The sequence below is a fragment of the Leptodactylus fuscus genome, chromosome 4, assembly GCF_031893055.1.
Source record: "Leptodactylus fuscus isolate aLepFus1 chromosome 4, aLepFus1.hap2, whole genome shotgun sequence".
Taxonomy (NCBI): domain Eukaryota; kingdom Metazoa; phylum Chordata; class Amphibia; order Anura; family Leptodactylidae; genus Leptodactylus; species Leptodactylus fuscus.
In genome coordinates, this window is record NC_134268.1 from 216,670,085 (window position 1) to 216,689,603 (window position 19,519).

Genomic DNA, 19,519 nt, shown 5'->3' on the forward strand with positions numbered 1-19,519 from the left:
TGTACTGTGACATCACTGTGTGTATTATCTCTGTACTGTGACATCACTGTGTGTATTATACCTGTACTGTGACATCACTGTGTGTATTATCTCTGTACTGTGACATCACTGTGTGTATTATCTCTGTACTGTGACATCACTGTGTGTATTATCTCTGTACTGTGACATCACTGTGTGTATTATCCCTGTACTGTGACATCACTGTGTATATTATCCCTGTACTGTGACATCACTGTGTGTATTATCCTGTACTGTGACATCACTGTGTGTATTATCTCTGTACTGTGACATCACTGTGTGTATTATCTCTGTACTGTGTCATCACTGTGTGTATTATCTCTGTACTGTGACATCACTGTGTGTATTATACCTGTACTGTGACATCACTGTGTGTATTATCTCTGTACTGTGACATCACTGTGTGTATTATACCTGTACTGTGACATCACTGTGTGTATTATCCCTGTACCGTGACATCACTGTGTGTATTATCCTGTACTGTGACATCACTGTGTGTATTATCTCTGTACTGTGACATCACTGTGTGTATTATCTCTGTACTGTGACATCACTGTGTGTATTATCCCTTTACTGTGACATCACTGTGTGTAATATCCCTTTACTGTGACATCACTGTGTGTATTATCCTGTACTGTGACATCACTGTGTGTATTATCCCTGTACTGTGACATCACTGTGTGTATTATCCTGTACTGTGACATCACTGTGTGTATTATCCTGTACTGTGACATCACTGTGTGTATTATCTCTGTACTGTGACATCACTGTGTTTATTATCCCTGTACTGTGACATCACTGTGTGTATTATCCCTGTACTGTGACATCACTGTGTGTATTATCCCTGTACTGTGACATCACTGTGTGTATTATCCCTGTACTGTGACATCACTGTGTGTATTATCTCTGTACTGTGACATCACTGTGTGTATTATCTCTGTACTGTGACATCACTGTGTGTATTATCCCTGTACTGTGACATCACTGTGTGTATTATCTCTGTACTGTGACATCACTGTGTGTATTATCTCCGTACTGTGACATCACTCTGTGTATTATCTCTGTACTGTGACATCACTGTGTGTATTATCCCTGTACTGTGACATCACTGTGTGTATTATCCCTATACTGTGACATCACTGTGTGTATTATCCCTGTACTGTGACATCACTGTGTGTATTATCCTGTACTGTGACATCACTGTGTGTATTATCCCTGTACTGTGACATCACTGTGTGTATTATCCTGTACTGTGACATCACTGTGTGTATTATCCCTGTACTGTGACATCACTGTGTGTATTATCCTGTACTGTGACATCACTGTGTGTATTATCCCTGTACTGTGACATCACTGTGTGTATTATCCTGTACTGTGACATCACTGTGTGTATTATCCTGTACTGTGACATCACTGTGTGTATTATCCTGTACTGTGACATCACTGTGTGTATTATCCTGTACTGTGACATCACTGTGTGTATTATCCTGTACTGTGACATCACTGTGTGTATTATCCTGTACTGTGACATCACTGTGTGTATTATCCTGTACTGTGACATCACTGTGTGTATTATCCCTGTACTGTAACATCACTGTGTGTATTATCCTGTACTGTGACATCACTGTGTGTATTATCCCTGTACTGTGACATCACTGTGTGTATTATCCTGTACTGTGACATCACTGTGTGTATTATCCCTGTACTGTGACATCATTGTGTGTATTATCCTGTACTGTGACATCACTGTGTGTATTATCCTGTACTGTGACATCACTGAGTGTATTATCCTGTACTGTGACATCACTGTGTGTATTATCCTGTACTGTGACATCACTATGTGTATTATCTCTGTACTGTGACATCACTGTGTGTATTATCCTGTACTGTGACATCACTGTGTGTATTATCCTGTACTGTGACATCACTGTGTGTATTATCTCTGTACTGTGACATCACTGTGTGTATTATCCTGTACTGTGACATCACTGTGTGTATTATCCTGTACTGTGACATCACTGTGTGTATTATCTCTGTACTGTGACATCACTGTGTGTATTATCTCTGTACTGTGACATCACTGTGTGTATTATCCCTGTACTGTGACATCACTGTGTGTATTATCCTGTACTGTGACATCACTGTGTGTATTATCCCTGTACTGTGACATCACTGTGTGTATTATCTCTGTACTTTGACATCACTGTGTGTATTATCCTGTACTGTGACATCACTGTGTGTATTATCCTGTACTGTGACATCACTGTGTGTATTATCTCTGTACTGTGACATCACTGTGTGTATTATCTCTGTACTGTGACATCACTGTGTGTATTATCCTGTACTGTGACATCACTGTGTGTATTATCCCTGTACTGTGACATCACTGTGTGTATTATCTCTGTACTGTGACATCACTGTGTGTATTATCCTGTACTGTGACATCACTGTGTTTATTATCCCTGTACTGTGACATCACTGTGTGTATTATCCTGTACTGTGACATCACTGTGTGTATTATCCCTGTACTGTGACATCACTGTGTGTATTATCCTGTACTGTGACATCACTGTGTGTATTATCTCTGTACTGTGACATCACTGTGTGTATTATCCTGTACTGTGACATCACTGTGTGTATTATCTCTGTACTGTGACATCACTGTGTGTATTATCTCTGTACTGTAACATCACTGTGTGTATTATCCTGTACTGTGATATCACTGTGTGTATTATCTCTGTACTGTGACATCACTGTGTGTATATCCTGTACTGTGACATCACTGTGTGTATTATCCTGTACTGTGACATCACTGTGTGTATTATCTCTGTACTGTGACATCACTGTGTGTATTATTTCTGTACTGTGACATCACTGTGTGTATTATCTCTGTACTGTGACATCACTGTGTGTATTATCCTGTACTGTGACATCACTGTGTGTATTATCCTGTACTGTGACATCACTGTGTGTATTATCCCTGTACTGTGACATCACTGTGTGTATTATCCTGTACTGTGACATCACTGTGTGTATTATCCTGTACTGTGACATCACTGTGTGTATTATCCTGTACTGTGACAACACTGTGTGTATTATCTCTGTACTGTGACATCACTGCGTGTATTATCCTGTACTGTGACATCACTGTGTGTATTATCCCTGTACTGTGACATCACTGTGTGTATTATCCTTTACTGTGACATCACTGTGTGTATTATCCTGTACTGTGACATCACTGTGTGTATTATCCCTCTACTGTGACATCACTGTGTGTATTATCCTGTACTGTGACATCACTGTGTGTATTATCCTGTACTGTGACATCACTGTGTGTATTATCTCTGTACTGTGACATCACTGTGTGTATTTTCTCTATACTGTGACATCACTGTGTGTATTATCCCTGTACTGTGACATCACTGTGTTTATTATCCTGTACTGTGACATCACTGTGTTTATTATCCTGTACTGTGACATCACTATGTGTATTATCTCTGTACTGTGACATCACTGTGTGTATTTTCTCTATACTGTGACATCACTGTGTGTATTATCTCTGTACTGTGACATCACTGTGTGTATTATCTCTGTACTGTGACATCACTGTGTGTATTATCTCTGTACTGTGACATCACTGTGTGTATTATCCTGTACTGTGACATCACTGTGTGTATTATCCCTGTACTGTGACATCACTGTGTGTATTATCCTGTACTGTGACATCACTGTGTGTATTATCCCTGTACTGTGACATCACTGTGTGTATTATCCCTGTACTGTGACATCACTGTGTGTATTATCCCTGTACTGTGACATCACTGTGTGTATTATCCTGTACTGTGACATCACTGTGTGTATTATCCTGTACTGTGACATCACTGTGTGTATTATCTCTGTACTGTGACATCACTGTGTGTATTATCCTGTACTGTGACATCACTGTGTGTATTTTCCCTGTACTGTGACATCACTGTGTGTATTATCTCTGTACTGTGACATCACTGTGTGTATTATCTCTGTACTGTGACATCACTGTGTGTATTATCCCGGTACTGTGACATCACTGTGTGTATTATCCTGTACTGTGACATCACTGTGTGTATTATCCCTGTACTGTGACATCACTGTGTGTATTATCCTGTACTGTGACATCACTGTGTGTATTATCCCTGTACTGTGACATCACTGTGTGTATTATCCTTTACTGTGACATCACTGTGTGTATTCTCTCTGTACTGTGACATCACTGTGTGTATTTTCTCTATACTGTGACATCACTGTGTGTATTATCCCTGTACTGTGACATCACTATGTGTATTATCTCTGTACTGTGACATCACTGTGTGTATTTTCTCTATACTGTGACATCACTGTGTGTATTATCTCTGTACTGTGACATCACTGTGTGTATTATCTCTGTACTGTGACATCACTGTGTGTATTATCTCTGTACTGTGACATCACTCTGTGTATTATCTCTGTACTGTGACATCACTGTGTGTATTATCCCTGTACTGTGACATCACTTTGTGTATTATCCTGTACTGTGACATCACTGTGTGTATTATCCTGTACTGTGACATCACTGTGTGTATTATCTCTGTACTGTGACATCACTGTGTGTATTATCCCTGTACTGTGACATCACTGTGTGTATTATCTCTGTACTGTGACATCACTGTGTGTATTATCCTGTACTGTGGCATCACTGTGTGTATTATCCCTGTACTGTGACATCACTGTGTGTATTATCTCTGTACTGTGACATCACTGTGTGTATTATCTCTGTACTGTGACATCACTGTGTGTATTATCTCTGTACTGTGACATCACTGTGTGTATTATCTCTGTACTGTGACATCGCTGTGTGTGTTATCTCTGTACTGTGACATCACTGTGTGTATTATCTCTGTACTGTGACATCACTGTGTGTATTATCTCTGTACTGTGACATCACTGTGTGTATTATCCTGTACTGTGACATCACTGTGTGTATTATCCCTGTAATGTGACATCACTGTGTGTATTATCCCTGTACTGTGACATCACTGTGTGTATTATCCTGTACTGTGACATCGCTGTGTGTATTATCCTGTACTGTGACATCACTGTGTGTATTATCTCTGTACTGTGACATCACTGTGTGTATTATCCTGTACTGTGACATCACTGTGTGTATTATCCTGTACTGTGACATCACTGTGTGTATTATCTTTGTACTGTGACATCACTGTGTGTATTATCCTTTACTGTGACATCACGGTGTGTATTATCTCTGTACTGTGACATCACTGTGTGTATTATCCTGTACTGTGACATCACTGTGTGTATTATCTCTGTACTGTGACATCACTGTGTGTATTATCTCTGTACTGTGACATCACTGTGTGTATTATCCTGTACTGTGACATCACTGTGTGTATTATCTCTGTACTGTGACATCACTGTGTGTATTATCTCTGTACTGTAACATCACTGTGTGTATTATCTCTGTACTGTGACATCACTGTGTGTATTATCCTGTACTGTGACATCACTGTGTGTATTATCCCTGTACTGTGACATCACTGTGTGTATTATCCTGTACTGTGACATCACTGTGTGTATTATCTCTGTACTGTGACATCACTGTGTGTATTATCCTGTACTGTGACATCACTGTGTGTATTATCTCTGTACTGTGACATCACTGTGTGTAGTATCTCTGTACTGTGACATCACTGTGTGTATTATCTCTGTACTGTGACATCACTGTGTGTATTATCTCTGTACTGTGACATCACTGTGTGTATTATCCTGTACTGTGACATCACTGTGTGTATTATCTCTGTACTGTGACATCACTGTGTGTATTATCCTGTACTGTGACATCACTGTGTGTATTATCCTGTACTGTGACATCACTGTGTGTATTATCCTGTACTGTGACATCACTGTGTGTATTATCCTGTACTGTGACATCACTGTGTGTATTATCTCTGTACTGTGACATCACTGTGTGTATTATCCCTGTACTGTGACATCACTGTGTGTATTATCTCTGTACTGTGACATCACTGTGTGTATTATCCTGTACTGTGGCATCACTGTGTGTATTATCCCTGTACTGTGACATCACTGTGTGTATTATCTCTGTACTGTGGCATCACTGTGTGTATTATCTCTGTACTGTGACATCACTGTGTGTATTATCTCTGTACTGTGACATCACTGTGTGTATTATCTCTGTACTGTGACATCGCTGTGTGTGTTATCTCTGTACTGTGACATCACTGTGTGTATTATCTCTGTACTGTGACATCACTGTGTGTATTATCTCTGTACTGTGACATCACTGTGTGTATTATCCTGTACTGTGACATCACTGTGTGTATTATCCCTGTAATGTGACATCACTGTGTGTATTATCCCTGTACTGTGACATCACTGTGTGTATTATCCTGTACTGTGACATCGCTGTGTGTATTATCCTGTACTGTGACATCACTGTGTGTATTATCTCTGTACTGTGACATCACTGTGTGTATTATCCTGTACTGTGACATCACTGTGTGTATTATCCTGTACTGTGACATCACTGTGTGTATTATCTTTGTACTGTGACATCACTGTGTGTATTATCCTTTACTGTGACATCACGGTGTGTATTATCTCTGTACTGTGACATCACTGTGTGTATTATCCTGTACTGTGACATCACTGTGTGTATTATCTCTGTACTGTGACATCACTGTGTGTATTATCTCTGTACTGTGACATCACTGTGTGTATTATCCTGTACTGTGACATCACTGTGTGTTTATCTCTGTACTGTGACATCACTGTGTGTATTATCTCTGTACTGTGACATCACTGTGTGTATTATCCTGTACTGTGACATCACTGTGTGTATTATCCCTGTACTGTGACATCACTGTGTGTATTATCCTGTACTGTGACATCACTGTGTGTATTATCTCTGTACTGTGACATCACTGTGTGTATTATCCTGTACTGTGACATCACTGTGTGTATTATCTCTGTACTGTGACATCACTGTGTGTAGTATCTCTGTACTGTGACATCACTGTGTGTATTATCTCTGTACTGTGACATCACTGTGTGTATTATCTCTGTACTGTGACATCACTGTGTGTATTATCCTGTACTGTGACATCACTGTGTGTATTATCTCTGTACTGTGACATCACTGTGTGTATTATCCTGTACTGTGACATCACTGTGTGTATTATCCTGTACTGTGACATCACTGTGTGTATTATCCTGTACTGTGACATCACTGTGTGTATTATCCTGTACTGTGACATCACTGTGTGTATTATCCCTGTACTGTGACATCACTGTGTGTATTATCCTGTACTGTGACATCACTGTGTGTATTATACTGTACTTTGACATCACTGTGTGTATTATCCCTGTACTGTGACATCACTGTGTGTATTATCATGTACTGTGACATCACTGTGTGTATTATCTCTGTACTGTGACATCACTGTGTGTATTATCCTGTACTGTGACATCACTGTGTGTATTATTCTGTACTGTGACATCACTGTGTGTATTATCCTGTACTGTGACATCACTGTGTGTATTATCCCTGTACTGTGACATCACTGTGTGTATTATCCTGTACTTTGACATCACTGTGTGTATTATCCCTGTACTGTGACATCACTGTGTGTATTATCATGTACTGTGACATCACTGTGTGTATTATCCCTTTACTGTGACATCTTTGGTCATTTTCTACACTTGAGAATATGATTTTTTTTAAAAAAATGCCATAAATCCCTTTGAACGATGTGGGATGATCTGAAAGAAACTATAAAAACATAGAAATCCTAGAAATTCACCTCGTGCTTGCAGTCCAGGTCCGCAGGTCTCGTAGGCTCCGGGACTGTCTTGTCTGACGTACCAAGGAACCAGCTGGCATCTTCTCCATTTATGAGTCTTCCACCTATGGGCGAGACATTTGTGTAAGTCTGAGTCTGTAAATCACGAGTGTCAGACGCCTTCCATCTCTCCAGTCCTGATCATTTACTTCTTCATTGACTTGGCAGGAGCAGCGGGGGCTCTCTTAATGAAATACCCTTGCTCTGTAACCACCACAAGCCATCTGGATTAAACACATGGACCAGGGGAACCCAGGCATAGAAAATTAGATTTTTTCTGCCGCCGAGGCCGTCAAGGAGCGGATGCGCGCCTCTCATAATGGTCCTGATACTCCTCTGATTTGCTGGCTTCATTTTTAAAGCAGATGTTTTGATTTCCCAGAGGTGTCGGGGAATTTGGACGGCTTTACACCACTAGTTCAAGCCACCGGGGACATCAGACGGAATGATCTGATTGTGGGTTTTTCTAACGTGTCGTGTTGAACGGGGCTGCGAGATGATGGAGCGTCGTATGAGGAGAGCCCCAGGAATCTTACTGCGAGCCAGACAATGGGCTATGAAGGATGTCAGCTGTGTAGGTGTGAGCGATAGAATGTTCTAGAAGGTTCTAGAGATTCAGCAATAAAACGCAATCATACAGAGGGGATCTTAAAGGAACACCAAAAATAGTAAATGCACGAAAAATCAAAAATTAAAAAAAAAATCATAATTTCATACCATTTGAAGTATATAAACACACATCAATGTGTCCCAGGATGTGTCTCAGCCATGTTCCCCCTCTCCACAATCCTACCATTGGTCGACTGCAGCAGGAGCCTCCCCCCACAGACCAATAATAGTCTTAGGACCCTCCCCTTGACTAAGCCCCACCCCTTAGCTTTTAACATCTGAAGCTGGAACAGATCTGTAGAAGATGAACCCTGCAGGATTTCTGCAAAACTGTACAAAATCAACAAAGAGTCCAGGAAACGAGGAAAAAACCTAAAAACATACCCACCTGCCCCTGGTGCTCTGATGTCCCCCGTTGCAAATCTTTTTTTTTTTGCTGTGGCCCACTACAGGGTTTTCTGGGATTGGGCTAGTGAATTTCACTTCCTCGTCTCTAGTGAAATCACTTCCTTTGTTCACACGGCCATGCTGCAGCTCAGTCCCATACAAATGAATGGGACAAAGATGCAATACCAAGCATAGCCACTATGCAATGTACAGCGCTGTGCTTGGTAAGTAGTGGAGAGGAATCCTGGACCTATAAGATCAGTCACCAATATATGATCTGTAGGGTTCTGCCCCCCAGGATCCCTGTTGACTGTAAAATCCAGCACCCTGCCTTCTATATCTGTATAGTAGTGTCTGGTATTGCAGCTTAGAACCAAGGGCATATGTACCATGTGGCTCATGTGTGGTGTGGCCCATGGGGAGAAACTTATTGTAAAGGGTTGTTTGGGTGCAGTGGTGGAACCCTGGAAACCTGAAATGTTTGGAAACTTCAGAAAGAACCCAATTTGTTTCACCTTTCTCCAATAAATTATTAAAAAATGGAGGAGCTTTAAACATTTCCTTCAACCATCTTAAAGGAGACATCTGAGGTCTCGATCAGTTGACAATGGATATTAATATGAATGCAGGAGCTTTCCATGATCTGAAACTCAGCCATGATGTCCTTATTGTGGTCAGGTTATCTACTCATACATGTAGTGTCATTCTGATAACCAGCCATGATATCAGTATTGTGGTCGGGTTATCTTCTCATACATGTAGTGTTCTCCAGATAACCAGCCATGATGTCAGTATTGTGGTTGGGTTATCTTCTCATACAAGTAGTGTCCTCCTGATAACCAGCCATGATGTCCTTATTGTGGTCATATTATCTTCTCATACATGTAGTGTCCTCCTGATAACCAGCCATGATGTCCTTATTGTGGTCAGGTTATCTTCTCATACATGTAGTGTCCTCCTGATAACCAGCCGTGATGTCCTTACTGTGGTCAGGTTATCTTCTCATACATGTAGTGTCCTCCTGATAACCAGCCATGATGTCCTTATTGTGGTCGGGTTATCTTCTCATACATGTAGTGTCCTCCTGATAACCAGCCATGATGTCCTTATTGTGGTCAGGTTATCTTCTCATACATGTAGTGTCCTCCTGATAACCAGCCATGATGTCCTTACTGTGGTCAGGTTATCTTCTCATACATGTAGTGTCCTCCTGATAACCAGCCATGATGTCCATATTGTGGTCAGGTTATCTTCTCATACATGTAGTGTCCTCCTGATAACCAGCCGTGATGTCCTTACTGTGGTCAGGTTATCTTCTCATACATGTAGTGTCCTCCTGATAACCAGCCATGATGTCCTTATTGTGGTCAGGTTATCTTCTCATACATGTAGTGTCCTCCTGATAACCAGCCATGATGTCCTTATTGTGGTCGGGTTATCTTCTCATACATGTAGTGTCCTCCTGATAACCAGCCATGATGTCCTTATTGTGGTCAGGTTATCTTCTCATACATGTAGTGTCCTCCTGATAACCATACATGATATCCTTATTGTGGTCGGGTTATCTTCTCATACATGTAGTGTCCTCTCCTGATAACCAGCCATGATGTCCTTATTGTGGTTGGGTTATCTTCTCATACATATAGTGTCCTCCTGATAACCAGCCATGATGTCCTTATTGTGGTCGGGTTATCTTCTCATACATGTAGTGTCCTCCTGATAACCAGCCATGATGTCCTTACTGTGGTCGGGTTATCTTCTCATACATGTAGTGTCCTCCTGATATTCCGGACACAATAAGGACACCACAGTCGGGTTCCAGACTATAGAAAGCTCCGGCATTCATGGTCATATCCATTGGCAACATATCAAGACAACAGATGTCACCACTAAGATGGTTCGAGGAAATCTATAAAATGTTAATTATTTATGTTTGCAACAATGTTTCACTTTTAATTGTCTACAAATCCAAATCTGGTTATATTTCGAGGTAACCCCTGTCACTGAGTCTACCCGGCGCTGACTGCTCTTTGCCTCCCGCTGAGCTTGACAATAATGGCACTAGATGCAAGTTATCGAAGACGTCTCTAAGAAGCTGCCCCGCCACTGAGGAATCAGCCTTTCAGCTCTCTCCCGGGCCATGGCAAGGTGACGGTAGGAGGAGAATGGAGCCCAATTACGGCAGCGGCAGCGCCCGGCGATGCGTTTGTTGTGTCTGTCACCCATTGTCTCCTTATGTTTTATGTTCTTACTGTAAGAAAAGCTTCCCCGTCTTGCAGGGTAATGAAGAACTTCCAGCCAGAAAGCGGCGTATTGTGTAACCTTCAGCAATTTTGTTTGCATGAATCTCAGCTAATGTGCCCAGAACTACAACTCCTTAATGACGGCGCGGCTGTCGCTGACTCCTTTGATGTTAGTGACTGTGACTGATGTGACACAGTCGGGGCGGTTTATGAGCCGCAAAAGTGCAAATCTGCAGATTAAATGCTCCTTTGTGCTGCTTTCCTGCAAGTTTATTTAGTGTAAAGCTGGTTGTAGACATACAGTAATTGCTGCCGACTGTGGAGTATGGGGGGAGGGGCGACAATAGAAAAAAAATCGGAAAAAATCCAACACTTCCATCTCATTTGCTCAGAGACAGCGCCCATAAACATGTAACGCAGGGGAAGCCAGAGGTTGGCTACACACCACAAACCCAAAAATTTGTGCCAAAATTTATTGACATGGCATCTGGAACTTAGCTTTTCTGATACAGTGCAACAAATCCCCTGCATAGGCATAGTCTTGATTATATAGCCCATAGCCACCTCTAGGGGGAGCTCACTGCATACTATGTCATTATTGAGTTCAATGTATAATTAGTATACAGGAAGTGCCTGAGCTCCCCCTAGTGGTGGCTGTAGGGAGATGAGATTCTATGATTTGGCTATGTCTATGTAGAGGATTTTTAGCTCTGTATCAGGAATGCTATGGGAGTGATACCTGGCGTCACAATAATATGTAAATTAGGACTGGCATCAGCGTATGGGTACTGATATATAGCTATCACCATACCATATGTATAAGGCATATTAGGGATGACATTGCTGCATGGGTACGTGTCACGGGATGGTTAGAGTCTATACTATAGGCAATGTGGAATATATATTTCATGTGGAATGTATTCTCTAACCTGTTATATACATCAATGTGTAGTTGGCTGATTGGGGTCTAGTGTGTTAGCACATTGTATGCAAATCCCTCTAACTAGTGAGGACCAGTGAGGACAATGGGTGGAGATAATCTGATCAGTGTCTCCAAGAAGATGTTGGACGGTGCATTGTCCATAGTAGACAGGGAGTCTGCTCTCCTTGGTATAGGTGAGGGGGGAAGGATCTGTGACTCAGCCCTTCCCACCCCCAGGTATAGGAAGTAACAGTTTAGTATATAGATGTAGCTAGCAGTTAGTATGTGTTAGCCGGCCTGTGCACAGCTCTGCAGAGAGCCAGGATATAGTTACAGGACCAAGGAACCAAAGTTATCATTGGATTGTGACTTCTGTGGACTTATTGTTATTACGGTTGATGTGACCGCCGCTGGCTACTAACTTTGTGGATTACAATAAATTGCTGTTGTCTCCCGACCTCTTGCGTCCGTGTTGATTCAAAAGACCATCCGGAGGAAGACGTATACCTTTGCTCCGTGACAACTGGTTGGCAGCGGTGGGATCAACAGCGGACAGCGAGATGGACTACAGCAGCCCAGCGATTAATGGAGCCACAACCTCAGAATACAGGAACTGGACTATGGCAAGTCTACAAGTAAGGGCCCGGGAACTAAACCTGAGTTACCAGGGAAGAACGAAAGAGCAACTGATCGAGGCACTGGAGGAGATGACCCTGCAAAGCGACCATGAGGAGGGCTGCCCCCAGGAGACAGTAGAGATACGGGAGTGGCAGGTACAGACCCAAAAGAGCAGATGGGTTGTTTTGTATGAGGAGGAATTGGCAGTGCTGGGGCTAGGAGCAACTGCAGAGCAAAGGAGTAGAGCATTACAGAGGGCTCAGGAAACGGAGAAGGAGGAACAGAGAATGGCGCATGAAAAGGAAAGAATGGCGCATGAAATGCGAATGGCTGAGATAACTACGCGGAATTATAATCAAACGTCGACCCCCAGCCCAACAGTGAGAGAACCACCATATGTCTCCCATAAACACTTCAAGACCTTTGAGGAAGCGGCTGGGGATGTTGATGGATATTTTCAGGACTTCGAACACCAGTGCCGCCTGATGGAAGTCCCAGAGAAGGATTGGGTCCGGTATCTGGTGGGACACCTACGAGATGGGGCTGCGGAAGCTCTCAGAGCCATGGACCCTAGTGATCAGCGGGACTATGAGGCCATTAAAAGAGCGGTGCAGAAGTATTATGCAGTCACTCCAGAGACCTACCGAGTTCAGTTCCGCTCTTTGTCTTACAATGGGGGAAGCTCCTTCCACATGTTCGCCCACAAGTTGAAGCAAGCATGCAAGCGCTGGCTAGAAGGAGAGGAGGCTGACACAGTCGATAAGATCCTCCAAGTCATACTTAAGGAACAGTTCTTTTCCCAGTGCCCCGCTGAGATCCGTGAGTGGGTGCTGGAACGGAACCCAGCCACAGTGGAGCAAGCTGCTTCCCTTGCAGATGAGGGCCTGACCATCAAGCCGCAGTGGAAGAGGTTGTTTGCAGAGGAGCGGAAAACTACCACAGTCCGCCAGACACCCTTCAGCCAGCCACCCACCTTTCGTGTCCGGCCTCAGGATTACAATTCCCCCTCTACCCCTGCCCCAGCCCATCGGCCTCCAGCTATGAACAACCCTGTCCCTAGACAACGACCCACTGGAAGAATGCTAGAGCGCAGATGTTTTGGGTGCGGGCGGCCTGGACATTTGCAAGCTAGTTGCCCTGCTAACATGGGGGCACGGGCCACCGTGGCATCCCGGCCTATTCACTACCTGGGAACCACCCCTAGGACAGAAAGTTTGGCCCCATTTCCAGATGACTCCATGAATGACCCATCTGTTCCACCTCCAGGGGTCTATGGGATTCAGCCTTCCGCCACACATCCCGCAAACCTTCAGAGGAAGCACTTGCAGGAGGTCCTACTGGATGGCCGAACAGTTGTTGGATTCCGGGACTCGGGAGCTTTCCTAACGGTAGCGGACCCCCGAGTTGTGCGACCCGAGGCCCTAGAGGAGGGCCCTGGCATTTCTATCAAGTTGGCAGGAGGTACTCGGAAACGTATTCCTAAAGCTACCGTGGAACTCGACTATGGTTATGGACCAAAACGATGCACAATTGGTGTGATGAGCGGGCTGCCGGCCGATGTTCTGTTAGGCAACGATGTTGGAAATCTACAGTGCCACTTTGTGGGAGCAGTGACCCGAAGCCAAGCTCAGAGAGAAGCCAACATGGATCCACCGGATTTTCTGACAGATGCCAGCCCTTCAACCCTACAACTTTACCATTCAGTACCGCCGAGGGAGCCAACACCAGAACGCAGATGGGTTATCCCGGCAGGAGGACATATGAGCTATAGAGACTGATGTGCATTCCCCAATTTACCTGTGTAGGCCAATTGTGTCATGCACATGTTTTGAGAGGGGGAGGGGTTGTCACGGGATGGTTAGAGTCTATACTATAGGCAATGTGGAATATATATTTCATGTGGAATGTATTCTCTAACCTGTTATATACATCAATGTGTAGTTGGCTGATTGGGGTCTAGTGTGTTAGCACATTGTATGCAAATCCCTCTAACTAGTGAGGACCAGTGAGGACAATGGGTGGAGATAATCTGATCAGTGTCTCCAAGAAGATGTTGGACGGTGCATTGTCCATAGTAGACAGGGAGTCTGCTCTCCTTGGTATAGGTGAGGGGGGAAGGATCTGTGACTCAGCCCTTCCCACCCCCAGGTATAGGAAGTAACAGTTTAGTATATAGATGTAGCTAGCAGTTAGTATGTGTTAGCCGGCCTGTGCACAGCTCTGCAGAGAGCCAGGATATAGTTACAGGACCAAGGAACCAAAGTTATCATTGGATTGTGACTTCTGTGGACTTATTGTTATTACGGTTGATGTGACCGCCGCTGGCTACTAACTTTGTGGATTACAATAAATTGCTGTTGTCTCCCGACCTCTTGCGTCCGTGTTGATTCAAAAGACCATCCGGAGGAAGACGTATACCTTTGCTCCGTGACAGTACGGTTTTATAACTGGCATAAACCATAGGTCTAGGGGATATTAGTACATGCTGTATAGGCACTGGTATATAGCTGGCACATCTATATATGAAGTATTAGGATAAGCTGTATGGGTACTGATATATGGCTAGCTCATGTGTATATGGAGTATTAGGACTGGTTCTGTTGTATGGGCGCTGATATATGGCTGCCACATGTGTATAGGGAGTATTAGGGCTGCCATGTTTGTATGGGCGCTGATATATGGCTGCCACATGTGTATAGGGAGTATTAGGGCCGCCATGTTTGTATGGGCGCTGATATATGGCTGGCACATGTGTATAGGGAGTATTAGGGCTGCCATGTTTGTATGGGCGCTGATATATGGCTGCCACATGTGTATAGGGAGTATTAGGGCTGCCATGTTTGTATGGGTACTGATATATGGCTAGCTCATGTGTATATGGAGTATTAGGACTGGTTCTGCTGTATGGGCGCTGATATATGGCTGCCACATGTGTATAGGGAGTATTAGGGCTGCCATGTTTGTATGGGCACAGATATATGGCTGGAACATGTGTATGGGGAGTATTAGGGCCGCCATGTTTGTATGGGCGCTGATATATGGCTGGCACATGTGTATAGGGAGTATTAGGACTGGTTCTCCGATCGCTCAACCCTAGTATTAGTGTTTGACCATTGATATGGCAGACATGTGTTTATATGGAATATTAGGACTGGCACTGCTATATGGGCACTGATATATGGCTGGCACATGTATATATGGAGTATTAGGACAGTCATGTTTGTATGGACGCTGATATATGGCTGGTACATGTGTACGGGGCCACAGTCTGGCACTACTGTATAGTCAGTATTAGTACTGACATGTATGTTGTGTGCCTATTGATATGGCGGACACGTGAGTATATGGAATATTAGGACTGGCTCTGCTGTATGGGTGCTGATATATGGCTGGCACATGTGTATAGGGAGTATTAGGGCTGCCATGTTTGTATGGGTGCTGATATATGGCTGGCACATGTGTATAGGGACTATTAGGGCTGCCATATTTGTATGGGTACTAATATATGGCTGGCACATGTGTATAGGGAGTATTAGGGCTGCCATGTTTGTATGGGCGCTGATATATGGCTGGCACATGTGTATAGGGACTATTCGGGCTGCCATGTTTGTATGGGCGCTGATATATGGCTGGCACATGTGTATAGGGAGTATTAGGGCTGCCATGTTTGTATGGGCGCTGATATATGGCTGGCACATGTGTATAGGGAGTATTAGGGCTGCCATGTTTGTATGGGCGCTGATATATGGCTGGCACATGTGTATAGGGAGTATTAGGGCTGCCATGTTTGTATGGGCGCTGATATATGGCTGGCACATGTGTATAGGGAGTATTAGGGCTGCCATGTTTGTATGGGTGCTGATATATGGCTGGCACATGTGTATAGGGACTATTAGGGCTGCCATATTTGTATGGGTACTAATATATGGCTGGCACATGTGTATAGGGAGTATTAGGGCTGCCATGTTTGTATGGGCGCTGATATATGGCTGGCACATGTGTATAGGGAGTATTAGGGCTGCCATGTTTGTATGGGCGCTGATATATGGCTGGCACATGTGTATAGGGAGTATTAGGGCTGCCATGTTTGTATGGGCGCTGATATATGGCTGGCACATGTGTATAGGGAGTATTAGGGCTGCCATGTTTGTATGGGTGCTGATATATGGCTGGCACATGTGTATAGGGACTATTAGGGCTGCCATATTTGTATGGGTACTAATATATGGCTGGCACATGTGTATAGGGAGTATTAGGGCTGCCATGTTTGTATGGGCGCTGATATATGGCTGGCACATGTGTATAGGGAGTATTAGGGCTGCCATGTTTGTATGGGCGCTGATATATGGCTGGCACATGTGTATAGGGAGTATTAGGGCTGCCATGTTTGTATGGGTGCTGATATATGGCTGGCACATGTGTATAGGGACTATTAGGGCTGCCATATTTGTATGGGTACTAATATATGGCTGGCACATGTGTATAGGGAGTATTAGGGCTGCCATGTTTGTATGGGCGCTGATATATGGCTGGCACATGTGTATAGGGAGTATTAGGGCTGCCATGTTTGTATGGGCGCTGATATATGGCTGGCACATGTGTATAGGGAGTATTAGGGCTGCCATGTTTGTATGGGCACTGATATATGGCTGGCACATGTGTATAGGGAGTATTAGGGCTGCCATGTTTGTATGGGCGCTGATATATGGCTGGCACATGTGTATAGGGAGTATTAGGGCTGCCATGTTTGTATGGGTGCTGATATATGGCTGGCACATGTGTATAGGGACTATTAGGGCTGCCATATTTGTATGGGTACTAATATATGGCTGGCACATGTGTATAGGGAGTATTAGGGCTGCCATGTTTGTATGGGCGCTGATATATGGCTGGCACATGTGTATAGGGAGTATTAGGGCTGCCATGTTTGTATGGGCGCTGATATATGGCTGGCACATGTGTATAGGGAGTATTAGGGCTGCCATGTTTGTATGGGTGCTGATATATGGCTGGCACATGTGTATAGGGACTATTAGGGCTGCCATATTTGTATGGGTACTAATATATGGCTGGCACATGTGTATAGGGAGTATTAGGGCTGCCATGTTTGTATGGGCGCTGATATATGGCTGGCACATGTGTATAGGGAGTATTAGGGCTGCCATGTTTGTATGGGCGCTGATATATGGCTGGCACATGTGTATAGGGAGTATTAGGGCTGCCATGTTTGTATGGGCACTGATATATGGCTGGCACATGTGTATAGGGACTATTAGGGCTGCCATATTTGTATGGGTACTAATATATGGCTGGCACATGTGTATAGGGAGTATTAGGGCTGCCATGTTTGTATGGGCGCTGATATATGGCTGGCACATGTGTATAGGGAGTATTAGGGCTGCCATGTTTGTATGGGCGCTGATATATGGCTGGCACATGTGTATAGGGAGTATTAGGGCTGCCATGTTTGTATGGGCGCTGATATATGGCTGGCACATGTGTATAGGGAGTATTAGGGCTGCCATGTTTGTATGGGCGCTGATATATGGCTGGCACATGTGTATAGGGAGTATTAGGGCTGCCATGTTTGTATGGGCGCTGATATATGGCTGGCACATGTGTGGGCTACAGTATGGCACAATAGTCAGTATTAGTAATGACATGTATGGTGTGTGCCCATTGATATGGCGGGCACATGTGTATGTGGAGACAACTATGGGCACTTACGTAGATTGGCAGAATGAAATAGACAATCCCCAATCCCATTAGTTACATCTCCCGCCATATAAGCATCTCCTTAATAACAGAAATTGTCATTCCGGATAAAGTTGTCAGAATGAATTATCTATCCCCTCGCCATCTCAGAAAACACAAGTTCTATCTATAAAAAGGACAAAAAGCGACGATAAAGGAATCACATAAAATCCAGCAAAACACTAAACCGGCGGCGCCCCCCAGAGGGGAAGAAATCAATAAATTAAATAAAGCAAATAAAATATTTACTCAGCAGATTCCTGGGAGCGAAATCTAATAAAGGCTCAATCAATGTGAGGAGTCTGAGCCGTAATGACAAGGCCTGACAATCCAGACACCGACAACCTGCAGATTCATCATCCCAAGGTGACAAAATCACATTTAATGAGAGGAAGGCGCTGCAGCGACGGCGCGGGCTCACCTGTACGTGTGACAGGCGGCGGGCGGCTCACACTCATTCTCTTCATGTAACATGTCAGGACACTCGCGGCCTCCATAGGACGGGTACTGGATAATGACACGGTGGCGGCTCTGCTTCTTTATAGCCACGGCACCTATATATACAAGAAGAGACAAAGTGACTGTATATAGGGGGAAGAGACACAGAGACTGTATATAGGGGAGAAGATACAAAGTAACTGTATATAGGGGAGAAGAGACACAGAGACTGTATATAGGGGAGAAGATACAAAGTAACTGTATATAGGGGAGAAGAGACACAGAGACTGTATATAGGGGAGAAGAGACAAAGTAACTGTATATAGGGGAGAAGAGACACAGAGACTGTATATAGGGGAGAAGATACAAAGTAACTGTATATAGGGGAGAAGAGACACAGAGACTGTATATAGGGGAGAAGATACAAAGTAACTGTATATAGGGGAGAAGAGACACAGAGACTGTATATAGGGGAGAAGAGACAAAGTAACTGTATATAGGGGAGAAGAGACACAGAGACTGTATATAGGGGAGAAGAGACAAAGTGACTGTATATAGGCGAGAAGATACAAAGTAACTGTATATAGGGAGAAGAGACAAAGTGACTGTATATAGGGGAGAAGAGACACAGTGAC

The 19,519-nt window shown here is 43.7% G+C and overlaps 1 protein-coding gene across 1 annotated transcript in view; it reads right to left on the minus strand.

The window, feature by feature from the left end:
* The window catches only part of THSD7A (thrombospondin type 1 domain containing 7A), a 172,536-nt gene that overhangs the window by 40,894 nt on the left and 112,123 nt on the right, over positions 1-19,519 (minus strand). The window contains exons 11-12 of the mRNA XM_075271807.1: positions 18,868-19,000; positions 7,875-7,978 (exon numbers count right to left, since the gene is read on the minus strand). Of these exons, the coding sequence (XP_075127908.1) occupies positions 7,875-7,978; positions 18,868-19,000 (237 nt within the window). The remainder of the gene's footprint in view (positions 1-7,874; positions 7,979-18,867; positions 19,001-19,519) is intronic.